Source organism: Lepus europaeus, chromosome 17 (genome assembly GCF_033115175.1).
Source record: "Lepus europaeus isolate LE1 chromosome 17, mLepTim1.pri, whole genome shotgun sequence".
Taxonomy (NCBI): domain Eukaryota; kingdom Metazoa; phylum Chordata; class Mammalia; order Lagomorpha; family Leporidae; genus Lepus; species Lepus europaeus.
This window is the reverse complement of record NC_084843.1, coordinates 7,366,879-7,394,380: the sequence shown is the minus strand read 5'-3', so window position 1 is coordinate 7,394,380 and position 27,502 is coordinate 7,366,879. Positions and strand designations below refer to the sequence as shown.

The 27,502-nt window shown below is 55.3% G+C and overlaps 1 protein-coding gene across 1 annotated transcript in view; it reads right to left on the bottom strand.

The window, feature by feature from the left end:
* Positions 1-27,502, bottom strand: part of CPXM2 (carboxypeptidase X, M14 family member 2) — a 115,792-nt gene that overhangs the window by 47,306 nt on the left and 40,984 nt on the right. Inside the window, exon 4 of the mRNA XM_062214035.1 lies at positions 26,486-26,625. Within this exon, the coding sequence (XP_062070019.1) occupies positions 26,486-26,625 (140 nt within the window). The remainder of the gene's footprint in view (positions 1-26,485; positions 26,626-27,502) is intronic.

Genomic DNA, 27,502 nt, shown 5'->3' with positions numbered 1-27,502 from the left:
TAATAATAGCATGTAAGTGTGGGAGTAATACAGTAACATTAATTAATTACCTACTGGTAGAAGTGTAGTGAACGGCCGGCCCCATGGCTCACTAGGCTAATCCTCCGCCTGCAGTGCCGGCACTCTGGGTTCTAGGCCCGATTAGGGTGTCGGATTCTGTCCTGGTTGTTCCTCTTCTAGTCCAGCTCTCTGCTGTGGCCTGGGAGTGCAGTGGAGGATGGCCCAAGTGCTTGGGCCCTGCACCTGCATGGGAGATCAGGAGGAAGCACCTGGATCCTGGCTTCGGATTGGTGCAGCGCGGCGGCCGTAGCGGCCATTTGGGGGATGAACCAATGGAAGGAAGACCTTTCTCTCTGTCTCTTTCTCTCTCACTGTCTAACTCTGCCTGTCAAAAAAAAAAAAGAAGTGTAGTGAACCCCACTACTGATACTGTGTTGCGATGTCCTAGGCCTATTCTAAGATAGATGGATACAGGTATCTATTCGCGTATGAGATATGCACTGTTAAGATACAACCCTAGCCATCCATACACATGCAGATGCAGAGAGACATATAAACCTTACACTTATCTAGTTATCCTGGTAATACTACAAAGTATCATTATCTTCCTTTTACAGATGAAGTGAGGCACCCAGGAACTCTTATCGACCAGAAAGTGTTAACATATTAAGATACTGACTTTTCAATTTTGCTAAGTGTGCCTGGTAAAATTTCAAGATCAAAACTGACACAACACAGTGTGTTACTTTTTTTGAAAAGATTTATTTATTTATTTGAAAGTCAGAGTTGTAGAGAGGGAGAGGCAGAGAGAAAGACAGAGAGAGAGATTGAGAAGGAGGTCTTCCATCCATTAGTTCACTCCCCAGATGGCTTCAACTGCCAGGGTTGAGCCAGGCTGAATCCAGGAGCTTCACCTGGGTCTCCCACACGGGTCCAGGGGCCCAAAGTCTTAGACCATCTTCTGCTGCTTTCCCAGGTGCACTGGCAGGGAGCTGGATCGGACGTGGAGCAGCCAGGACTTCAGCAGGGGCCCATATGGGATGCTGGTGCCGCAGGCCGTGGCTTTATCTGCTATGCCACAACGCCAGCCCCAACACAGTGTGTTACTTAAAACCAGTGTGATGAAAACACTGGGAGCATGGGGGTGGGGGTGGGAGGATAAAAAGCTACGTAACACAATAAAAGAACAAACCGCAGAAATATTCATAAGTCGACTCATAAAAAGTTATGATGATCAATGTATATAAGTCAGTTAAACAACTGGCATCAGCAGGTTGGATTAAAAGTTCCAAGTATTTATTCCAAGCTATTTATAGGAGGACAGAGCAATCCTGATATAAGGAGGCTGAGAGGCGAGGAGAAACGGCCCACGTGAGGCCAGTGCCGAGGGAAGATTGGAGGAGCTGTGGCAGCCACAGACGAGGTGTGCGCCGAGCTGCAGGCTCCTCGGGGCACAGACAGGCGCCCAGCCACAGGACAGCCCCTTCTTCAGGACCAGGCATTGTCCATGGTACACCTAACGCGGGGCCCCAGGAAGCGCAAGCACAAGGCAAAACAGAATTCCAAGAGCAAACCAGCAAACCCATCATCACAGACCTCTCTGAGCGACTGACAAATCAAAGCAACGCAGACACGCAGGACTTCAGTCACACAATAACCCGAACGGAACAAACACATGGCAACCTCAGAGCGCACAACTGGAGAGGACTCGATTCTGAAGCGCATGCAGACCGCGTGCCAAAGAGACCTTGTAATGAGCTGCAGAGCTGGAGATGCTCCCAGGAATCGGCACGATACGGCCCACGGTCTCAGAACACGGCCCGTTAAGTTAGAAATCCTTAAGTGTTTAGAAACTGAAGATACAACATTTCTAAATAACTCCAAGGTCAGGGAAATACTGATGAAGTAGTAGAAATATTTAGAATCGAACTAATGCAACAATAAAAGGAAGTGCGGCAGTTAAGGACCGAAAAGGAATATTGACCTTATTTCAGAAGATTTAATTGCCTACGAAGTAAAACACAAGACAGACATGTGGCACAGCCTAGAGAAGCCCTTGTTGGGATGCCCACACCCCAGATCCGACAGCCTGGGGTCTGCTCTCTCCTCTGCTTCGGATCCAGCTCCCTGCCAACGTGCACCCTAGGAGGCAGCAGACGATGGCTCAAGCACCAGGATGGATGGAATGCCCATCTCCATCTCCCGTAGGCATCTGGGGAGTGAACCAGCTGATGGGAGCTATTTCTCCCTCTCTCTGTCACTCTGCCTTTCAGATCGATGACAATAAATGAACTTTACAAAAACAAAGACAAGGGAGCCGGCATTGCGATGCTGGGAGTTCAGCTGCTGCCTGCGATGCCACCATCTCAAACGAGCACCGGTTCTAGTCTTGGCTCCCTCACTTCCTACCCGGCTCCCTGCTCTTGAGCCTGGGAAAGCAGCGGAAGACAGTCCGAGTGCTTTAGCCCCCAAACCCGAGTACGAGATCTGGATGGAGTTCTGGGCTCTTGGTTTTGGTCTGGCCCAGCCCTGGACATCACAGCCATTTGGGGAGTGAAATAGCAGATGGAAGATTGATCTCTCTCTCTGTCTCTGCAGTTCTGCCTTTCAAATAAATAAATAAATATTAAAAAAATAAAATCCCGGGCCAGAGCTGTGGCACAGCAGGTTAAGCTGCCGTCTGCAGCACCGGTCTCCCACATGGGTGATGATGACTCCTGGCTGCTCCACTTGGATCCAGCTCCCTGCTAACATGCCTGGGAAAGTACCGGAAGGTGGCCCACATGTTTGGGCCCCAGCACCCACGTGGGAGACCTGGAAGAAGCTCGTGGCCCAGCCCTGGCCATTGAGGCCACTTGAGAAGTGAACCAGCGGATGGAAGATCTCTCTTTCTCTTCCTCCCTGTAATTCTGAGCTTCAAATAAGTAAATAAATGTCTTTAAAAAACTAAAAAAAAAAAAAAAGACTAGAAAATTTTTCAGAATGGATCAGAGCTCAGCAAAATGACTGGAGATAAAGTCCACATACACACTGAGTGCAGTTCTGACCCCAGCAGCCTGTGCCTGGACCGCCTGCCGTCCCCACCTGCAATCTGGGCTGTGAGTTGCCTTAAAAAACTCTTCCATGGAGCTGTCCTCTTGCTTTTCCATCTCCAGATTCCTGCTAAGCTCAGGGAGCAAGACCCCCTCCGCCCCGCCCACACTCAGGCCGGTCAAGATACCAAAGTTTACCTTAAAGCTTCAGTAATCAAGGCACTGATCAGGGTGCAAACAAACTGATACGGGGAACAGAACTGGGAGCCCAGAAACAGTGCAGGCCGGGCATACAGAGACTTGACCGGGAGCCTTGTGTATCAGTGGAAACAATGAGTTGTGAAGTGACCTCAAGCCACCTGGACATCAGCACAGACAAAGCCGGACACTGGACCCCAGGCCTCGCACTTTCACAAAGACCGTTTCTGAGTCGCTTAGCTGTTTAAACCTGAGAAGTCAAACTTCTAAGGAAATTGAAGAACACTTAGGAGAATAACTCCAAAACCGTGACAAGGGGATTTTGTAGGTAAGACACAACCAGTCTAACCGTGAAAGGCGAATCAACTGAAGTAGGACATCACAATGTAAAACTTCTGCTTTTTCCAAAGATGCCATAAATAAAGCAGTAAGAGCAGCACTTAGCGGGCAGAGTGCATTTTCATAAAGGATTATGTGTTTATATGACAAAGGACTAGTGTTAAGTGTATCTTTTTAAAACTCTGTAATTTTTTTTTTTTTTTTTTTTTGGACAGGCAGAATGGACAGTGAGAGAGAAAGACAGACAGAAAGGTCTTCCTTTTTGCCGTTGGTTCACCCCCCAATGGCCGCTGCGGCCGGCGCACCACACTGATCTGAAGCCAGGAGCCAGGCGCTTCTCCTGGTCTCCCATGGGGTGCAGGGCCCAAGCACTTGGGCCATCCTCCACTGCACTCCCAGGCCACAGCAGAGAGCTGGCCTGGAAGAGGGGCAACTGGGACAGAATCCGGCGCCCCGACTGGGACTAGAACCTGGTGTGCCGGCGCCGCAAGGCAGAGGATTAGCCTATTGAGCCATGGTGCCATAATTTAACAACAAAAAATGCACAATACAAAAATTGAGAAATATGACCAATGTTTCACAGCAAAGGTAACATAAATGCCAGGAAACACGGAGAAAGGAGTTCAACCCCCTATTGGCTAAGGAGATGCAAGCTTCCCAAAGGACTCCAGTGAAAGACACTGCCTTACCCCTTCGCCCTGAAAACCGAGAACAGCAATGGCCAGTGTCAGACGTGGAGCAGTGGGAAGCCCCAACAGCACTGCAGACAGAAGACGTGAGGCCACCACTCTGCGAGGCCACTGCTGTCACCCCGGTCAATTCACCACTCGCATTCCCTCCCACCCAGCCGGCCTGCATCTGTGGCTGGGTTCCGGGGCCTCCCGTGCACACAGGCTCCGGGAGCCATGCGAACACTAAGACAGCATTATTTTTAAGAGCAAATAACAACGGAGAAGGGAACAGTTAAAGCCCCATCAACAAAGAAAGTAAACAATGGGATACTCACAAGGTTAAGCACCAGTTCACACAGACGAGCTACAACTACAGGCAGCAACACACACGATCCTTTGAGGCAGAGCCGAGTGGACAAAGGCAGACTTCAAAAGCTACGTGAGCTGGCATCAGCCCAGCAATTACGACGCTCACAACCCTACTGGGCGCCTGGCTCCTGACTCCGGTTCCGCCGCTGCAGACCCAGGCAGGCAGTGGTAACGGGTGGAGTTGTCCTTGCTGCCATCATGGAAGACTGGACTGCACCCCGGGGCCTGGCTTTGGCCTGGCCCTGCCCCTGCCACTGTGAGTATTTGGGGGGTGAAGCAGCAGATGGGAGCTCGCTCGCTCGCTCTCTCTCTCTCTTTCTCTCCCTGCTTCTCAAATAATACAAAATTTTAAAGCTATATACAGTACAAAATCACTTATATAACGCCCCACATAAGAGAGTTTTTCTTGCATGACACGTATTTGACAAGACTGTTTTTGAAAGGCAAAGAGATAATAAATCCCCAACAGGGCTAACGGCTCCATCCTGCGGGAGGAAGCGGAAGGCGGAGCAGAAACAGAGCAGTGCCTGAGCTCATCTGAGGTGTGGCGTGGCGTGGCGTGGCGTGGCATGGCGTGGTCATGAGCGCCTGCGTGCCTGCGTCCCTGCTACATCCATTCCTTCCCATGCACCAGCTGGTACATCGCGAGAACCATCAACTCTGTGTGATGTTGTACCACAGGCTTTCGCAGGGGAAAATGCCACGTGAAATGAATGTAGGTGAAGATACCACATCTCTGCACGACGTGTTTGAAGAAGAAAAGGTGCACTTCCACTGTCTTCCATACACTCCTGTTCTCTCCTTAAATGGCAACCATCACCCCCCGATCTCCAGCAGGGTCTCCAACGATACTTCAGTGGACAGCACGCTTCCCCTGCACCGTCTCCCTGCACCAGAGCAGGACAAGCCAAGTTCATCACGCGGGCTTGGTTGCTGCTGGGGTCTGGAGGAGGAACAGCCCCCCTCCTGCTGGTCTCCTCCTCCTCCTCTTCCCCCCAGGCTCTCGGTACAGGATTGTGGTGTCCCCCAGTCACCAGCCTACGGGGTAGCGAGGCAGGTTCTCTGCAGCTGTGCACAATCAGTGCTGGCTGTTCCCACTCAGAAACGCTCACCCCTAAAACTCCCAGCCAGCCCTGGCAAGCTCCAGCTAACGGGGGTGGGGAACTTCTGGTCCGAGGGCCGTTCAAGGCCTGCAAAATCGCCAAGGCAACCTCAGGTTGGGCTTGAAGCTCAATAATCCATAGCAGACTAATTTTCAAGTTGATAATTCTGTAGGGTCCATGAATGGTTTATAAATATCCAAAATGGCTCTTGGGGGGAAAAAATGTTCCCCCTCCCCCCTGCAACACAGGGCTGCTGCCTCATCACTACAACAGCTATCAGAACTTAAGGAATGGACACGGGACGCATCAACGACGCATAAAATCTAGACCTCAGTGAACGGTTCTCGTGACGGTCACGTAACGTCAGTTATCTTCCATAAAAAGAGGAATCATAAATAATTGAAGATGAGCCAGAAAAGGTTGTGTCTCAGCAGACAATCTGCTTTTATGACATCTACACAGAAACGCAGGTCAGTGGGCTTGGTCCTGTGGCCTTCGAGGGTCCCCTTGCCACTCCCACCCTTCCACGTGATCCCTTTGGAGCAGGTGCTACACGCAGCACCACCCTGCACCTTGGCCCGGGATGAACAGCCTGCAGGTTGGGTGCCCCACTGAAATGAAGCCAATCATGGTGCCTCGATGACGTGAGTCCAGCTGACAGGCTTACCCCGAACTCCTGACCTGCGCTGAGCCGACACATCCTTCCCTGGGGCTTGGGATTGGAGAGCAGGAGGTAGCTGTAGCCCTAAGTGCAACGTTGGTGAGGACACAGTTGCATTCGCCATCATGGCGCTGGAGATGCAGAGAGAGGATGAGATACAGGAGGGTGAGACAGAAGCTTGGGGAAGAGATCCCCAACATGTTGGACCCCAAATTCTGGTGGGGGGAGCCTGATTCCCACCTCCCCTCCCCTGGGGCACCTGGCACATCCAGCGGAATTCCAGACTTGTCACTTCCAGCACGGGAAGCCCGGGTGGAAACCTTTCACTGGAGGCACAGGGACCCTCAAGCATGGAACTTGCTCCGTGTGAGTGAGGCAGAGTACGAACCCACGCTGGGAAGCTGGGAACTGCAGCCTTGTGAGAGCAGAGCAGTGTAACCTCTGTAGCTGTATTTCCTGCCTCAGGCCATTGTTCCAAAGAGGCCAGAACAGCGAAGCAAAGGGCAGGATGCTGGGGTGGGTTGGCTACATCTCGTAGCTTTGCTAGCGTATTTATCACAAGGGGAGACAATTTCCTGTCTACGCAGATGCACTTGGAAACAGATGAAGAATAGTGGGGAGAAGGCAGGGTGCTGGGAGGAAGCCCTGCTGGCCCCAAGGAATGAGTCACCGGAGACCCAGGAGGTCCAGTGGAGACCCAGGAGGTCCAGTGCAGCCAAGGTCCCCACTGAAGTCACAGGGAATCTTGGTATTTAGGGGGGCAGAGACAATTGCCACTGTGATGGGAATATCTGAGAAAAGCCAAAGAATCAGGAACCCTGCTCCTCTAATCTCTCCCAACACCACACACCAGGCTCTCCGGCAGAACTGAGTGCAATCAGCACAGCTCAGCACCCGTACTCCACTGTGGCTCCCGACATTTGTGACCATTAAGTGGGGCCCCAGACACACACGTGTCAACCCTGGTGTCCAGGGCGACAGTGGCTGCACCACAAACACGATCCCATCCTCTGTCAAGCTTCTTAAGAAAAGACATGGACCAGACGAGGAATCGAAACGTCAGGAACTGGAACAGGGGGTGTGCATTGTAAGCAACGGGGTAGCAGGCCTGCCAGGTAACCCAGGACCTAGCCTTCTGCTTGGAGCAGTCACGTCTCCAGCCTGCCAGCCTCTGCATTTCATATCACACACGCGTGCACACACACATGCACACACATACACACAGACATGCACACACGCGTGCACATGTGCCCGTAGGCACAGGGTTAGTGTGTGAGCCAAAGCATCTACTCACAGCGCCCCCACTTCGGGTTTTATGCCTGCTGGATTCTGGCTTCGACCTCTGAAGACTCAGAGTTGGATGAGTCTCCTGTGCCTGCTGTGACAAACTTCCACACTGTGGCCTAAAACAACACAAATGTATTATTTCACGGCTCCGTAGCACACGGTGTGACGTGGCTGTCCTCGGGCCGAAGCCAGGGTGTCAGCAGGGCTGGTTTCTTTCTGCAGCCCAGGGAGGATCCTCTCCCTTGCCTTCCCCGGTTTCTGGAGACCACCCCCTGCCCTGGCTGGTGGCCACCTTTCTCCAGCGCAGCCCCACCTCGCTCAGGCACCACAGAAGCCACATTTCTTCACCCATGACCAAATGCTTGTCAGTACCAGGAAGCAAGAATGTGCCAAGAACTGGGGCACAGCAGCTCACAAAGCAAACCCAGCCCCAAGGGCCCAGGAGTTCACGGCCCAGTGAGGACAGCAGAGGTTGCATAGTTAACTATGCAAAGGTACTTGTGGAGGGGCAGGCATTTGGCCCAGCAGTTACGATGCCCATGTCCCCTGTCAGACTACCTGGGTTTGATACCTGGCTTCTGACTCCAGCTTCCTGCTAATTCAGACCCCAGGAGGCAGTGGCGATGGCTCAAGAGATCTGGTCTCTTCCACCCATGTGGGAGACCTGGGTTGAGTTTCCAGCTCCCAGCCTGGGCTCCCCAGCTGGCCAATGCGGGAATTTGGGGAGCGAGCCAGCAGGTGGGAGCTTGCTATCTGTCCCTCTCTCTATCTCTCTCTTTCTCTCAAATAAAAAAAAATTAACAAAAAGTAGAATTAAAGATAAGCTTATTTTGGTGCAAAATCTTCACAATTCGTGCATACAACAGGTCTTCAAAAAGTTCCTGGGAAATCCAGGCACAGGACAGGTCTTCAAAAGCCCACAGTTTCATGAAAAGAAAAAACTAGGCAGGGATTTCAGAGTAAGTGTTGAATCAAGCATTCAATTACGTGTTGAACTGCAATCATGATAGTGCTAAAATGAAAAGAATATGCCACCAGTGCTGTGGCGCAGTAGGTTAATCCTCTGCTGGTGGCACCAGCATCCCATATGGGCGCCAGTCCCAGCTGCTCCACTTCCGATCCAGCTCCCTGCTATGGCCTGGGAAAGCAGTAGAAGATGGCCCACATCCTTGGCCCTCTGTACCCACATGGGAGACCTGGAAGAAGCTCCAGGCTCCTGGCTTGGGATGGGCACAGCTCCAGCCGTTGCAGCCATTTGAGGAGTGAACCAGTGGATGGAAGATCCCCCTCTCTGTCTCTCCCTCTCTCTGTCTGTAACTCTGCCTCTCAAATAAATAAATCTAAAAAAGGAAATGCTGAGTGCCTATAAAGGAATGGTGGGGCCGATTTAGTTCAGTGTTGTTGAGAATGCATTTCTGGAGAAGGTGGTGAGTGAAGAACAGGAAGTAACTTAAGCCAGAAAGAAAAAAATATAAGAGATTCAATATGCAAATAATAATTCCAAAAAAAAGTAAGCAGGAGGAAATGGAGCTGAGATTTAAAATAATAATAGAATTCCCAGCACTGACAAATACAAGTTTCCATATTTCAAGGTCGTGTCACATGCCAGCTACAATAAGGCACAACCCTGCCCAGCTCCCAGCACAAGGGACTTAGCAACAACCCTAAGGCTGAATTGAGGAGGAATAACTCCAGGGCTTGGCGGTGCAGCCCCTCTCAGACCTCCACCTTGTGACACTGCAGGTTGAGGCAATGCTGAAACACTTCGAACACTTCAAAATGTTGAGGGAGAGCAGGTGTGGCGTTCTTTCTGGAATAATGAGAACGCTGCAAAATTGGCTGCAGTGAGACTGCACGACCTGGGAATATGCTAAAAGCACTGATCGGTTTGCCTCAAGTGGGTGGACTGTGCAGCGTGGGGATTCTATCCCAGTAAAGCTGTGAAAAATTCTTAGGGAAAAGTATTTCCGAACTACAAATCCAGAGGGAGGCCGCTGAAAATGCATCTTCTGACATCCACGGAATCCGAATGTTCCCTTCCGGATCCACAGCCAGAAGTGCTGTGCTACCACGATGAAAGGGAAAACAGACACAGGATCTAAGAAACAGATTGCAGCGCGGGGAGAGGGGAGGAGGGCTCGGAGGAGAGGGGTGAAGGGCAAGAGCTACGCAGTCAGCCTGCGACCAAGAGCTCAGGCCAGACGATCTAACGGAAAAAACGGAAGGGCGAGCGGCTGGTGTGCACTGGGCCACTGTGCGCACACCCAGACCCCTGCCCTACACTGGGCACTGTGCACACCCACACCCCTGACCTACACTGGGCACTGTGCACACCCACACCCCTGCCCTGCACTGGGCACTGTGCACACCCACACCCCTGCCCTACACTGGGCACTGTGCACACCCACACCCCTGCCCTGCACTGGGCACTGTGCACACCCACACCCTCCCCTGCACTGGGCACTGTGCACACACCCACACCCTCCCCTGCACTGGGCACTGTGCACACCCACACCCCTGACCTACACTGGGCACTGTGCACACCCACACCCCTGCCCTGCACTGGGCACTGTGCGCACACCCACACCCTCCCCTGCACTGGGCACTGTGCACACCCACACCCCTGCCCTGCACTGGGCACTGTGCGCACACCCACACCCTCCCCTGCACTGGGCACTGTGCACACCCACACCCCTGCCCTGCACTGGGCACTGTGCGCACACTCACACCCTCCCCTGCACTGGGCACTGTGCGCACACCCACACCTTCCCCTGCACTGGGCACTGTGCACACACCCACACCCTCCCCTGCACTGGGCACTGTGCACACACCCACACCCTCCCCTGCACTGGGCACCGTGCGCACACCCACACCCTCCCCTGCACTGGGCACCGTGAACACACCACACCCCTGCCCTACACTGGACACAGTGCACACACCCACACCCCGCCCTGCACTGGGCACTGTGCACACACCCACACCCTCCCCTGCACTGGGCACCGTGAACACACCCACACCCTCCCCTGCACTGGGCACCGTGCACACACCCACACCCTCCCCTGCACTGGGCACCGTGCACACACCCACACCCTCCCCTGCACTGGGCACTGTGCGCACAAAAACACCCCACCCTGCACTGGGCACTGTGCACACCCACACCCTCCCCTGCACTGGGCACCGTGCACACACCCACACCCTCCCCTGCACTGGGCACTGTGCGCACAAAAACACCCCACCCTGCACTGGGCACTGTGCACACCCACACCCTCCCCTGCACTGGGCACTGTGCACACCCACACCCTCCCCTGCACTGGACACAGTGCACACACCCACACCCCGCCCTGCACTGGGCACTATGCACACACCCACACCCTCCCCTGCACTGGGCACCGTGCGCACACCCACACCCTCCCCTGCACTGGGTACCGTGAACACACCCACACCCTCCCCTGCACTGGGCACCGTGCACACACCCACACCCTCCCCTGCACTGGGCACCATGCACACACCCACACCCTCCCCTGCACTGGGCACTGTGCGCACAAAAACACCCCACCCTGCACTGGGCACTGTGCACACCCACACCCTCCCCTGCACTGGGCACTGTGCACACCCACACCCTCCCCTGCACTGGGCACTGTGCACACACCCAGACCCCTCCCTGCACTGGGCACTGTGCACACACCCACACCCCGCCCTGCACTGGGCACCGTGCGCACACCCACACCCTCCCCTGCACTGGGCACCGTGCGCACACCCACACCCTCCCCTGCACTGGGCACTGTGCACACACCCACACCCTCCCCTGCACTGGGCACTGTGCACACAAAAACACCCTCCCCTGCACTGGGCACCGTGCGCACACCCACACCCCGCCCTGCACTGGGCACCGTGCACACACCCACACCTTGCCCCACACTGGGCACTGTGCACACACCCACACCCTCCCCTGCACTGGGCACTGTGCACACAAAAACACCCTCCCCTGCACTGGGCACCGTGCGCACACCCACACCCCTCCCTGCACTGGGCACTGTGCACACCCACACCCCGCCCTGCACTGGGCACTGTGCACACACCCACACCCCTCCCTGCACTGGGCACTGTGCACACCCACACCCTCCCCTGCACTGGGCACCGTGAACACACCCACACCCTCCCCTGCACTGGGCACCGTGCACACACCCACACCCTCCCCTGCACTGGGCACTGTGCGCACAAAAACACCCCACCCTGCACTGGGCACTGTGCACACCCACACCCTCCCCTGCACTGGGCACCGTGCACACACCCACACCCTCCCCTGCACTGGGCACTGTGCGCACAAAAACACCCCACCCTGCACTGGGCACTGTGCACACCCACACCCTCCCCTGCACTGGGCACTGTGCACACCCACACCCTCCCCTGCACTGGACACAGTGCACACACCCACACCCCGCCCTGCACTGGGCACTATGCACACACCCACACCCTCCCCTGCACTGGGCACCGTGCGCACACCCACACCTTGCCCCACACTGGGCACTGTGCACACACCCACACCCTCCCCTGCACTGGGCACTGTGCACACAAAAACACCCTCCCCTGCACTGGGCACCGTGTGCACACCCACACCCCTCCCTGCACTGGGCACTGTGCACACCCACACCCCGCCCTGCACTGGGCACTGTGCACACACCCACACCCCTCCCTGCACTGGGCACTGTGCACACCCACACCCTCCCCTGCACTGGGCACCGTGAACACACCCACACCCTCCCCTGCACTGGGCACCGTGCACACACCCACACCCTCCCCTGCACTGGGCACCTTGCACACACCCACACCCTCCCCTGCACTGGGCACTGTGCGCACAAAAACACCCCACCCTGCACTGGGCACTGTGCACACCCACACCCTCCCCTGCACTGGGCACTGTGCACACCCACACCCTCCCCTGCACTGGGCACTGTGCACACACCCAGACCCCTCCCTGCACTGGGCACTGTGCACACACCCACACCCCGCCCTGCACTGGGCACCGTGCGCACACCCACACCCTCCCCTGCACTGGGCACCGTGCGCACACCCACACCCTCCCCTGCACTGGGCACTGTGCACACACCCACACCCTGCCCTGCACTGGGCACTGTGCGCACACCCACACCCTCCCCTGCACTGGGCACCATGCGCACACCCACACCCCGCCCTGCACTGGGCACCGTGCACACACCCACACCTTGCCCCACACTGGGCACTGTGCACACACCCACACCCTCCCCTGCACTGGGCACTGTGCACACAAAAACACCCTCCCCTGCACTGGGCACCGTGCGCACACCCACACCCCTCCCTGCACTGGGCACTGTGCACACCCACACCCCGCCCTGCACTGGGCACTGTGCACACACCCACACCCCTCCCTGCACTGGGCACTGTGCACACCCACACCCCGCCCTGCACTGGGCACTGTGCACACACCCACACCCCGCCCTGCACTGGGCACTGTGCACACACCCACACCCTCCCCTGCACTGGGCACCGTGCGCACACCCACACCCTCCCCTGCACTGGGCACTGTGCACACACCCACACCCTCCCCTGCACTGGGCATTGTGCGCACACCCACACCCCTCCCCTGCACTGGGCACTGTGAACACACCCACACCCCTCCCCTATACTGGGCACTGTGTGCACACCCACACCCCTCCCCTACACTGGGCCACTGTGCACACACTCAGATCCCTGCCCTACACTGGGCACTGTGTACACACCCAGACCCCTCCCTGCACTGGGCACTGTGCACACACCCACACCCTCCCCTGCACTGGGCACTGTGCACACACCCACACCCTCCCCTGCACTGGACACAGTGTGCACACCCAGACCCCTCCCTGCACTGGGCACCGTGCACACACCCAGACCCCTCCCGTGTCATTCAGGGGGAGTTTCTTGCCTATGGGGAGGTGGGGGAAGGATGGGGTGAGGTCCGTAGGAAGGCACTGAGGAGGAGAGATCATCACCCCAGGAAAAGCACTCGGCGCCCAGGTGAGGGAGCGCGATGGCGGTACATCGGTGACCCAGCCGTGAGGACCATGCGACCCTGAGTGCGGATGTAACGGAAGCCCTTCTCCCAACCCTTGAGAAGGAGGAGGGAGGCAGAGAGCGAATGATGGAGAGGGCGAGGGAGCGAGGCAAGGGACGGGAACACGTGCAGGAGGCAGGTGAGTGAGAAGTCCCGGTTCCCACCTGTCTTAGCAAACATGGGGCGGGCGGTAGCAGAGGATTTAAAACAATCAAAGTAGTGAACTCATTTTATGCAGAGGCAAAGACTTGCTCACTGCAGGGTCGCTTTCTTCCCCCATGCGAGAATCCAGGCCGATTTCCGGCTCAGTCAGGCACCCGGAGCAGGACTGAGGGCGGAATTCCTCCTTCTTCTTCCTTTGTGAGGGGGGAAGTCTCACCAGGGCCCTGGAGGGGACCAGAGGATTGCATGACAACAGCTGGGGAGCCTCTGGCCAGCCGCTTGCCCTGCCCGCACTCTGAACCGGCTGCCAACTGGCTACTCTGTGGCTGCCCTCATGTTATTTTTCAGACGGACTTGAAAGACAAACTTGAGATGAAAAGAATATTTAAAAAGAAAAGAAATTAGCAACTTCTGTGAGGTTTAGCAAAGATTTTTCATTCTTTTTTTTTTTTTTTTTTTTTTTTTTGGACAGGCAGAGTTAGACAGTGAGATAGAGAGAGACAGAGAGAAAGGTCTTCCTTCCGTTGGTTCACTCCCCAAATGGCCGCCACGGCTGGCGCACCGCACTGATCTGAAGCCAGGAGCCAGGTGCTTCTCTTGGTCTCCCAAGCAGGTGCAGGGCCCAAGCACTTGGGCCATCCTCCACTGCCTTCCCGGGCCACAGCAGAGAGCTGGACTGGAAGAGGAGCAACTGGGACAGAAGCCGGCGCCCCAACCAGGACTAGAACCTGGGGTGCCGGTGCCGCAGGTGGAGGATTAGCCTAGTGAGCCACGGCGCCAGCCAAGATTTTTCATTTTCAACAACGTGTGGAAAACTCTGGGCTCACCCCTTCCTTCAACCGGGATTGAAGCTATTATGGGACCACAACTCTCCCCCAGGGAGACAGAGATCTTGATAGAAAATGGGGAGCTTCCTACCAGGCACCCAGGGAGCAAAACGCACCGGAGGAGAGCGGTCGAGAGGCCTGTGCAGGGCAGCCAGCCGTGGCAGCATTGTGCAGGCAGAATGGGGCTCAGAGATCCCCCAGGAGCAACGCCGCCTCTGGAGGCAGCGGTTCTCGGTGACAGGAGGGCGCTGAGCCCTAACTGCCGGGGTGACGCGGCACACAGCAGCTGCACTCCAGGGGCCATCTGCATCGCGGTCCTTCACAGCGACACTGCCATCTTCCCGTCTGAGTGACACGCGGCAGCAGGCGCTCAGGAATCCAACTGTCCCTTCGCCAGTACCAGGGGAAGAGCCAGGCTGAGCCTGCACTTAGGGGAACTGTGTTTTTCCAACTTGAGTTTCTTCCTCCCAAATCAGAATGTCCAGATGTGGTTTGGAAATTTCCACTCGTGTGGCTGGACACTGACCAGGACCTAGGATCTACTGGACCTAATTCTGCCTGCAGCACCAGTCAGAACAGACCACGTAACGTGCAGAATCCACTGGCTACGTACCACAGGGGCTTCTCACTCTGCGTGCCCCATCCACGTACACAGGGGGCGTGTGTGTGCTCACTGGAGGAGGTGGGGAGGCATGCCGGGAAGGAGAGCAATAGTGCCTGCGTAAGGCCAAAGGCATCCTGGCTCCTACTGGAGGCTTGCCTGGCTTGATGTTGCTTGTGCCACCGAGTGTCCCCCCCTCCTCCCTCTCTGCTTCTTCTCCCCCCTCCTCCCTCTCCGCTTCTTCTCCCCCCTCCTCCCTCTCCACTCACCTGAGCCATGTGCTCAGCCTCAGAAGTGCTGACTGCCCAGCTGTTTACCATCTTTGTGCAAAAGAACAACTAGAGCAGCCCAGCAAGCTGTCCTGTGTGGCATCCCGTTTCCCCAAAGCTGGCAGGTGCTCACCCCGCCCCGCCTTCAGACGACGGGGTCCATCTACCCCGGTCCCCACAAGCATGGCACACAGCCACAACCCTTCCAAGCCCCTGCACCTGCGGCACAAAGCAGGGTGCTCTGGGCTCCTGAACCCAGGATGGGACCCGTGCTGAGCTCTGCACATGCCTTGATGAGCGTTACCGTCAGTTTCAGGGGTGTCCTGGCCCAGAGGCTTGGGTTCTGTGAAGCCTGCTTGATCAAGCTTCCTCACCTCCAGTGTGCAACTCTGCAGGACGGGAGGGCGTCAGACTGCAGAAGTGGCCCTGCTGGGGGACAGGGCTCGGTGGCATCCCGTGGGAGCAGCGACCTGATGACCACATTCCCTGCACAGCGGGGTATCAGGGTCATCGGAGTGTGACTCCAGGCGGCGAGGTGCGGACGCCCGCACACGCAGCTCTCACTACCGCACTGGCTTCATTCCACCGAATCGGCGCGAAGGGATAAGCAGGGGTTGTTCCCATTCTACAGATGAGGACATCAGAGCACACGAACGCAAATCGCGCACTCAGGGTCGCACAAAGCCTGTCAAAGCTCTTTTATTTTTTTCCTAAGCATACCCTTCCCCTTTTTTTAAGGTTTATTGATTTTTTAAATGGATTTTTTTTTACTATTTGACAGGTAGAGTTTACAGACAGTGAGAGAGAGAGACAGAGAGAAAGGTCTTCCCTCCATTGGTTCACCCTCCAAATGGCCACAATGGCCAGAGCTGTGCCAATCCGAAGCCAGGAGCCAGGTGCTTCCTCCTGGTCTCCCATGCAGGTGCAGGGCCCAAGCACTTGGGCCATCTTCCACTGCACTCCCAGGCTGCAGCAGAGAGCTGGACTGGAAGAGGAGCAACTGGGACTAGAACCTGGTGCCCATGTGGGATGCCAGCGCCACAGGTGGAGGATTAACCTACTACAGAATGGAAGACCTCTCTCTCTCTCTCTCTCTCTCTCTCTCTCTCTGGCCCTATTTCTCTTTATAACTCTGTCTTTCAAATAAATAAAATAATTCTTTTAAAAAAAGAAACTGCAGATCCAAATAAGTGGAGAAACAGCTCATGTTCGTGGATAAGAATAAACACTGTGGAGGTATCAATGCCCCGACTGGAGACGCAGGTTTCTATCACAATCCCAATAAGGCTGCTTGGTATATATAATCAAGATTATCCTAAAGTTAATACAGAAGAGCAAAAAAACGAGGATAGCCAGAAACATTTTGAAAAATAATAAAGTAGGAGAAATCAGGCTACCGAATTTAAGACATTCTATTGCTATAGTAGCCAAGCCCGTGTGGGATTGGTGGCCAGACAGATACACAACCAGCTGTTTGGAAACAAAGGGACAAAGGTGATTCAAAAGAGGAAGTGCACTAGTCTTCAACAGGTGGTGTGAAGCTACTAACACAGAGAGGCGAGAAGGGTGGGTGGGAACACAAGAAGACACCTTGACCTAAACCTCACACTTTGCACATAAACTGACTTAAAACGAATCAGAGTGAAATGTAAAACGTGAGGGCCAGCGCTGAGCGGCAGTGGGTTAAGCCACGTTCTGGGACCCCCACATCCCGAAGTGAAGTGCTGACTGCAGTCCTGGCTGCTCTGCTTCCAACCCAGCTCCCTGCAAACGCACCCTGGGAAGCAGCAGATCACAGCCCATGTGCTTGGGCCCCGGCACCCATGTGGGAGACCCAGTTGGAGGTCCAAGCCCCTGGCTTTGGCCTGGCCCAGCCCTCACTGTTGCTTGGGGAGTGAACCAGCAGACGGAAGATCAAGTTCCTCTCTCCCTCTGCTGCTCCCTCTGTGTAGAGCAAGAGTAAACATTTAAAAAAAAAATATATATATATATATATATATATATATATATAACATGAAATTTAAAACTTTTTAAAGGTAATATAGGAAAAACATCTGTCAGACCTACAACTTAGTAAAAACTTCTCAGGCATGATACCAAAAGCACATTCCATAAGAGACCAAAAAAATAATAATAATAAATTGGACTAGATTGAAATTAAAAGATTTTATTTTGTAAAGTCAACGTGAAACTTAGCTGAGGTTACAAAAACACAAAAAGCCCATATCTGACAAAAGATGTAAATGAAGAATATATAAAGAATTGCCTGGCCAGCACTGTGGTTCCACCTGCAGCGCCGGCATCCCATATGGGCACCGGTTCGAGTCCCAGCTGCTCCACTTCCGATCCAGCTCTCTGCTATGGCCTGGGAAAGCAGTGGAAGATGGCCCATGTGCTTGGGTCCCTGCCAACCATGAGAGACCCAGGCTCCTGGCTTCAGCCTGGACCAGCCCTGGCCATTGTGGCCTTTAGGGAGTGAATCCGTGGATCAAAGAGCTCTTTCCTTATCTGTCTCTCCCTCTCTCTGTGCCACTCTGCCTTTCAAATAAATAATAAGCTTAAAAAAGGAAAAAATGCTCAACGCCACCAGCTATTAAATAAATGCAAATTAAGACTGTGATGAGCTATCCCTGCACACCTGTTAGAACATTAAAATAAAAACCAGTGACAGAACTGAAGGCTGGTGAGGACACACAGTAACTGGGCTGCCTACGTGTGCACAGCCACTCAGGGACACATCTGGCAAGCTCTTATAAAACTAAACATGCAGCTAACACAGAAATGCGTGAGATCCACATGGGAAAAAAATCAGTTTTTGGAAACTCAAAACAGCGTCAAGGAGCAGCTGAACAAAGGAAAACAAACGCCAACCCCATGTCCTCACAGAGCAAGACTCTCCGATCTCAGGATGCCCATCCTGCCCCTTCCCCAAGTTAATCCGGTTAATTCCCGGGATAATCTGGACCTTACAGAAGAGTTCATACTCAGAAATATAGAGCAAGAATAGCCCGGCCAGCGCCGCGGCTCACCAGGCTAACCCTCCGCCTACGGCGCCGGCACCCCAGGTTCTGTCCCGGTTGCCCCTCTTCCAGGCCAGCTCTCTGCTCTGGCCCGGGAAGGCAGTGGAGGATGGCCCAAGTGCTTGGGCCCTGCACCCGCTTGGGAGACCAGGAGAAGCACCTGGCTCCTGGCTTCGGATCAGCGCAGTGCGCCGGCCGCAGCGGCCATTGGAGGGTGAACCAACGGCAAAAAGGAAGACCTTTCTCTCTGTCTCTCTCTCACTGTCCACTCTGCTTGTCAAAACAAAACAAAACAAAGAACAGCCCGAGGGGCGAGTGTTTGGTGCTGCCGTGAAGGCCCCACATCTCACACCAGAGTGCCTGGGTGCCTGTCACCACTGAGCTTCTGATCCAGCCTCCTGCTAATGCGCGTCCTGGGAGACAACAGGGTGCTTGGGTCCCTGCCGCCCTCCAGGAAGACCCGGATTGAGTCCACGCTCCTGGCTTTGGCCTGACTCAGCATTTGGGGAGTGAACCAGTGATGGAAGATCTTGATCTCGACCTCCCTCCCTCTCTCTCTCTCCTGCCTTTCAAATCAATCACTCAATCAATAAATAAAACTTAAAAAAAAAAAAAAGCCAGGGAACTAAGAAGGAGGAAGAACCAAGTTTACAAGATAACGAACACGAGCTCATTATAATAATTACAGCAGGCATGATCCTGGCACATGGAGACAGAGCAACGGAACAGAATAAACAAATCCCGACGTAAACGCCACGGTGGCCAGGAGTTCGGGGTATCACGGAGGCAGCACTTTGGCTGGAGAAAATCAGATAATAATAAATAACGCTGCGACAGCCTGATGCCCAGCTGATCTATTACTTGGACTCCACACCCAAATACATTCCAGATGGCTAAGATACCTCAGCGCTAAGACGGGAATCATGAAAGTGCTAGAAGAAAGTAAGGGATATTATTTGTACGTTTAGGAGTGAGGCCTCTATAAGTAGGACATAAACCTTAAGACTGGTGATGCTAATTGTGTGAGCATTCAAAGCTTTTGCACAAAGGTGCCCCAAGCAAAGCGCTGAGACAGCGGGCACCTGGGGAAAATCTGAGGCTCTGCAGTCCCAGAGAACTAACTCTGGACAGACACAGGTGCTATCGCCTGCTCCCACCCAGACTCACCGGGGTTCTGGGGTCATGAGCAGACTGACGCGTGGGTCCCGGCGCTCTTGGGACTGGACTGCTTACAAAGCAAGGCTGCCCCTCATGTTCCACCTCTTCCCGGGCTCCACTGTTCTTCCACTTTGGGAAGTTTCGAGAGTTGAAGCAGAACGAGGCCCTGGCCAGACGCACCTGCCTCCTCTTCGACTCCCCAGCCTCAAGAACGGTGAGCCTGAGTAAACCTCTTCCCACCAAGAGCATGTTGTTATAGCAACAGAAAGCCCACTGAGCCCCAGGCAAGACGTGGGCACCGTGGGGCACCATGGGGCATCGTGGAGACCCCAGGCTCCGAGCTTCACAGCACCTGGCCTCGCTGGCTGAGTCCACACAGCAGAACCTCCCCACATCCCCACAAGCAACCACCGTGGGCTCCGACAAACACCGCGAGAGGTGGGAGACGAGCAAAGCCCAGCACATACACACTGGGCAGCCCTGCTGGGAAAACTCAAAGTCAAAACTGCTCCAAACTCTGCAGCTTTGGATGCCCGCGTGACAGCAGGTGGAGAATCCCACACTTGCCCCGTGGGATGGGTCACAGGCAGATGCAGGTGCACTGGAAACACTGCATGAAATCACCCGCAGGCCACTGCAGGAAACTCTGAGTCATAGTCATGTTTGGACCTGGGTCTAGCTCCAGCATGGCTCAGTTTGCTCTCGTAAGTGCAAATCTTCTCCAAAAAATAAACAACCTGGAACTCTTCTGGCCCCAAGCACCCGGGATGTGGGCTCTCCAGCCTGCGAAAGAGCCGCTGATCACTCCCACCCCCCACTCTCGAGCGCCGCTAGGGGCTGCCCTCGCCCACCCCGGCAAGGGGAAGCCAGGATATCTCTTTGCAATCAGAGACGGAAGAGCCCAAGACATCTTCCTCCTCCTGAGGCCAGTTCTCCGTGGGAGCGGCGAGGAGGCTGGCAGCTTCCCCTGCCCGTCCATCACCACCTGACAGGGCTGCCATCCAAGAGCCTGTCAGGCTCAAAGCTTGCCCGGGGCTGAGCTCTACCTTGAGACAGGACTGCTGATCCCAAGAGGTCTGGACTTGCTGTTAGCAGCTTCTGGAAACAACATGTGCAAAGCAAAGTGATTTTATCTCTTGTCTGCAGCGAGCACAGGCACACACCACACTCAAGAACATGAGTGAGTTTTCGTCCTCACCCTCCCTCTCTCGCTGGCCCCCTGCCCCCAGCTGGAGCTGTCACCACACAGCCAAGTGCTGGGCGCTGTGCGAAACATCAGCCCATTGAGTTATCGGATTTTTGCACTTTGGACCGGTTACCATGGCTTTTCCAGAACGCAGACCCTAGGAGGGAACATCATGAACGTAGAAATATTGTCTATTTTCCGTTACCTTCAGCAGAAACATCCACCAGGGAAAGAGGGGGCGGAAATGCCACTTTGGGAGCCAAGCGGCAATAAAGCTGGGTACGGGCAAAGCAGCTCCCAGTGAGGAGCTCAAAGCAAGAGGAAGCATTGAGAGCCTGCAGACCTGGCGCAGTCACTCGAGGGACGGAGGACAAAAGCACCAAGGGGGAAAAAAGCCTCTGAACTCTGAAAGAATGGAGTGGAGAGCTGGCCCTGCTTCCGTTCCAGGCCTGGCAGATGCCGCCTACGGCTGGAGGCGCCAACGTGGCTGACCATGCAGCACATGGGGCTGGCTTGGGGCCGGGCTGACCGGGCCACGTCAGGGCTTTCGTGGGTCCTGGACACTGTGCACTTGTGAGTACAGTTGGTTTTCCATGGCTGCTGCAAACTGGCTGATTTAAAGCCGCTGTATCGTCCCCCAGCTCCGGAGGTCAGAAGGCCTAAAATCAAGGCATCGGCCGGGCTGGGTCCCTCTGATGGCCCCAGAGCAGAACTCATTTCCTGGCCTCTTCCGGCTTCCAGAGGTCACCCTTGGTAGCGCTCATGGCCCCTTCCTCCAGGTCAGCCACAGCACAGTCTTTGGTGGCCACTGCCTCTGCCGCCCTCTCCATCCCTCGGGCTGACACCGGGCACACACAGACCCCTGGAGGATGGTGCATTGCAAGGCCCAGGTGGCAACCTCCAGTCTTCCATAGCCTTCACTCTGTCCACGAGGGGACCGGGCGTCTTCACAGAGAAGCTGGGAACAGGAGGCTGGTGCTTCCTACCAAGAACGGCTCTGAGCATTGCCACGTTAGCCACGTTAACAGTCAGAGGTTCCGACACCCTTGGACTCCTAGGCACCTGCTCCTCCCTGACCTGTGGCCTCTTGCATCCTGACCCCATCATCACCACCCCCTGGAACTGCTTGTGCTGTTCTTCTGTCCTCCATGGCCAGGCCTCCCCCAGGGGCTCCCAAACTGCCCTCTGCAATTCGCACCCTGCCAGCCCCAGACCCCAGCCCTGCAACCCTCAGCTCCTAATGCAATCCGTGTTTCACAGCACCTCCAGCACCCTGGTCCCTCGATGCCCTCCAGCCGCAACCCCACCTACTCCCCACTCTCTAGTGGACACACTGCCTGGGTGCTCAATGGGACAACACGCCCAGCTCCTACTGTCCTGTGCAACTGGACAGAGACCCTCCCGTGCTTTCGATCCACACGGATCTCACGTCCTCTAACTTCCCAAGCCCCAAACCCACCACACTCTGCTCAGGACCTCCCCTCCCAGACCAAGATCGTGCACCTGGGGGGAGGCTCCAAACCCACCCAGCACCTGCCCACCTGCACCACCACAGGGAGCGGGCGGGCCCTCCACTGGTGTCACCCCGCACCCTCAGCCAGCCCCTCTCCCTGGATCCTCCCTTCCCTGCTCTGAGCAGCACGGAAAAGCCAGAAATTCCTGGTTCGTGACCTCGTCTTCCTACCTCTGGGACCTCACCTGCTCCGTTGCTTCCCCACCAGATGCTCAGAGGAGGAGCCACACTGCACGACTCCACCCACACTGCGAGACTCCACCCACACAGGGCTTCCTGGTGCTCAGCTGAGTGCCCCGCCCTGTGAGTGGGCACCAGGCCCAGCTGTGGCAGCAGCACCCCCTCTCCCCCTGCTTAGCCCGACTCCGTTCCCAAGGTCAGCCCCCGGTCAGCCTTCACCTGCCCAACCCACCGCTCCAGCTGGCGCCGCACACGCAGGACCGATCTGCAGGGCCTCCAGGAGAGCCGCGCGGTCTGACAGCCAGAATACGACGCCGGCCACTTTACGGCGCCGATATTTCTGCCAGGTCATTAGAGCAGCCAGTCACCTCCAGCACAATACTTAACTTTTCAATCATCACGCGGTGGTAATTGTAACGCTCGTATCTACTATATTCTGTCACTGGGGAAATTAAAGATTGGTTTTTCCTGGGACGCTAACTTGCCGCTAAGCTGCAGTGTCGTGAGCGAGGTAACTTATGTTGGTGGAAAATATAAATTAGTCAGTGTTGTAAAAACAAGTGTATTTATTACTTTCAAGCAGTGTGAATTCTCTGAAGAACGGTTAAGTCTGCAATTGTGGATTTAGCATCAACTTGGCTAGGAAACTCCGAGGGGCCAGGAACCCCCTTCCTCCCCACTTCCGAAACATCACTAATGGGGCCAGCGCTGTGGCACAGCAGGTTAAAGCTGTGGCCTGCAGTGCTGATGTCCCATACAGGCACCAGTTCGAGACCCGGCTGCTCCACTTTCAACCCAGCCCCCTGCTAATGCACCTAAGGAAGCCACAGAGGACGGCCCAGTCCTGGCCCTGCCCCCACGTGGGAGATCTGGAAGAAGCTTCTAGTTCCTGGCTTCAGCCTGGCTGTTGTGGCCATTTGGGAAGTGAACCAGCAGATGGAAGATTTCTCTCTCTCTCTCTCCCTCCCTCTCTCTCTCTGTGTGTGTGTGTGTGTGTGTGACGCTGCCTCTCAAATAAGTAAATAAATCTTTTTTAAAAAAATCACTAACAACAGGCAACACTCTCGGAGATTAGGGCCCTTTTGCACACCTAACAGGAAAAAGCAAATCCTGATTTTCCAACTCTGCCATTGCTTGTGTTGAATTCCACACCGGCCCATAGCCCTGCAGGATGTGGGAAGCAGTGATTGGCTTTCAGGGGAGTCGGGGGTAGGGGGCAGCTGCCCGGTCCACTTCTGCCCACCCACACTTCCCTGGACTTGTTCTCGGGGGCGGTCCTGTGAGAGGGAGGTGGGGCCGGGAGGCCATGCTCCTCCTACCCCAGATTTGCACAGAGCAGCCTCACCTGCCCCTGTTGTCTCAATGTTTCCAAGAGATACTGTGTCGGAGAGACGGATCTGCAGCTAAAGTAAAGCTGTCTAGACACACCCAAAGAGGGTGGAGGGGAGGGACCCCCATCTCCTGAGCACTAATTACCATGTGCCTGTGTCGTCCACTTGATAACAGAATCTCAGCCAAGCCCCGCTACACCGTTCTGTGACATGGAGCTGTTACCCCATTTTAGGGAATGGAAAACTGAGGTTCAGAGGAGGGAGGCCTCATAACCAGCCAGAGCCAAGAGCCCTGAGGTGACTCCAAAGCCTGTCCTGCTAGCGCCCTTCTCTGACGTCTCTGTGAGCCCCCTACCTCCTCCCCCCACCCATGCTCACAGCATGCACTGTCACACGGTAATTAACCCACCGCCGTGCAGCGTGAGGGGGCCTGTCAATGGGTCACTGCATGATGACACCTCGCAGCGAGGAGCCATTCACAGAGCAGCCACTGGATCCCAGGGACACAGCCTCCCGGTCAAGCGGAGAACAAATGTGGGACCCTGCAGCTTGTGCTGGCTGGGACGTGAGGCGGCGCGGCTGTGGTAAGAGAAAGGGGGAGTGGCTGTGAGGACGGCATGACACCCACTTCCGGTCCCGCTGGATCAGAGTAGGATGCCTCCTGCACCACGCGTGCCTCCAGGGGAGGAAGGCACAGACCCCACGCACCCTCGCTGCACTGCCTCCTCCGTCCCGAGTGGAGGACGTCCCAGGAGGCGGGGACGACCCTAACACACGACAGTCTTCTTTGTCCCTGCTGAGTCATCTGACTTGCAACATGGCCAGGCATTAAAGAAACACTCTTGCCTCGTCGAAGTTCCCGCCCCAGCGAAGCCGAGGACAGACGCTGTTCTGGGCGTCCTCGCGTGCCCCAAGCCGTCTTGTGTTTCTAGTCACGTGGAACGTCCTGCATCTGCTTTCCTCTGATCTTCTAATCCAATAACTGCCTGACTCCTGATGGCTAATCACCGTGGCCACTCAGGTTAATCCCAGGCACTAAGGCAAAAACCCTGCCTTCCCCGTGGATCACCCCAGACCAGTCTCTCTTGCCAAGTTTCTCTTTTCCTTGAGCAACTCAACTCCCTCCTGCCAAAATTCTTGCTTCTCAGAACCCAAACAGTGAAAATATTCGTCATGGTAATAAGCAGCTAATTAGAGCAAAATGTATTACACAGAGCAAAAACCGGCGTAGACGAACACATACGAAATGGGATGCACAAAGTGGCACAAATACATAACCCAGCGTTGCCAAAATGCACAGTTCATCTCAGCTCGGGAAATTCTACTTGCAGTGGGGACAAAACAGAAAAAAATGCTTCCTTCAGCACAACACACGGTGGCAGGGAACCGGGGCTGGAATGAGGGCCAGCGCTGAACACCACTATGAGCAACAGGACCTGCGCCTTCCGGAAAAGAGGAACACAACGGGGTATGTAAGATGGGCACAATCCGCGACAAGTTTCCTTTGTGCATAGACATCTGTTCATTGTGACACAATATACATAATAGAAAAGTATCATTGCAACCACAGCAGGTGCACAGCTCTGGGCTCCGAGCACCTTCACACCCATCTGCAGCCATCGCCACCTTCGTCTCCAGAACGTCCCATCTCCCCAACCAGAACTCTGCCCCCACCACTCTAGCTCCTCACCCCCTGCCCCAGCCCCTGGCAACCGCCCATCTCCTTTCTGTCTCCAGCACTGACTACTCCAGGTCCTCCTGGATGTGGAATCATGCCCTATGTGTCCCTTTGTCCTTTTGTGTCTGGTTCATTGCACTTGCCACCATGTCCCCAAGGGTCACCCAGGTGTAGACCTCCCCCTGTAGGGAGACTGACCTTCCCCTGTAGGGCTGAAGAACACTCCACTGGATGCACAAACCGTGAGTTGGGGCACTTCCAGGCTGCAGCCCCCTCTCTGCAACGACCATCAGGGACATTCTTGCCACTGACCCTGCCTGGACCCCAAGCCCAGTTCTGAGACGTGGGCTCTGCCGCATCCCCAGGCCTTGGGTTGGGTCAGCCTGCACTCCCCTGGCTTCCCCAGCGGCCCTGCATTTGGGAACCTGCGCAGGCTTCCCAGCCTCTTCGCCGCATCCAGGCGTCCACATCTCCACCCCAGGACTGCCCTTGCTGCTGGCAAAGAGTTCCCACCGTGGCCGGTGTTCAGGCTGCCAACAACCCACCACGGATCCGAGACAGCAGCACTGTTGTGCTGCCATCGGCTGGTTCCAGCTAACCTGCCAGGTGGGTCCTGCCCTCTGTTCCTGCCCAGCGGAGGGTGGTGTTGTGAGAGACACACCTTCCCAGCCACACTTGGGTCCACTCTGAGCTCAGCCTCCTCTCCCCATCCCGTTTTCTTCCCTTGACCGTCTCCTGCCGGGTACCTGACTGCAACTCACCTGTGCCCAACCAAACCCTCACACACACACACCAAGTCACGGAGTAGGAGAGCTCAGGTCAGGCCCACTTACAGCCAGAGCGAGCTCCTTCCTTGAGTGATGACGCCCGTGAATTTGGTCAGGCGCCGGGCGTCCACCTCCAGCCACTGGTGCAGGTCACTGCGGCCGGCGCACCACGCCCCGTCGTAGAAATCGTTCTCATTGATCCCAGCCTGCAGAGGGAGACACGGGTGCTCTTCAGAACCCATGCAGGGAGGAACATGCACACAGATCCTCTCCGGAGGGTGCAGAGGCGAGGGGGTTGGAGAGGAAATTGAGAAGGGGGAGAGAAAAGGTCATGGTGCCCTGACCACCTGACTCTGACACACGAAGGGGGCTGCCTTGCAGGCGCAGCTTGGAACACGCCCTGGGGGTTCTTGCCCAGTGTGAGACACGAAGTTTTCAAAAACTTTTATTTATTTGAAAAGCAGAGCGACAGAGAGATAGGGAGAGATAGAGAAAAAGAAAGATCTTCGATCTGCTGGTTCACTCTCCAAATGGCTGCAAACAGCTAGGCTGAAGCCAAGAACCTAGAACTCCATCTGGGTCTCCCACGTGGGTGCAGGGGCCCAAGCACTTGGACCATCTTCTGCTGCCTTCCCAGGCCACAGCAGAGAGCTGGATCGGAAGAGGAGTAAATCAACACTCAGGTACAGGATGCTGATGTCTCCCCTTCTCCACCACGTGGGTCCCACGGGAGCTGAAATTTAACGAGTGCCCCTAGTACCCATCCCCCTGACCACATACATGGCCCCGTGCACACTCGCCAGGTGCTCGGGTGCAAAGGTGAATCACTCCCTCCCAGAACCTTACCACCCAGGCAGGAAGGCAGGCACTAAGAGATGAACCAGAACACAGCGTGGTGCGTGCTCTTTCAGGAATATGGGCCAATGCCACAGGAGCTTTCAAGGATGTCACATCTACCTGAGACTGGGGAGACCAGGCCTGGAAGGTTCCAAGGCAAGGGTGATCGGTGAGCCGAGTATTGAAGGGCAAGTTTATCTGGTGAGTATTTGCTAACATTAAAGTCATCGCCATGACTCTTGCTAC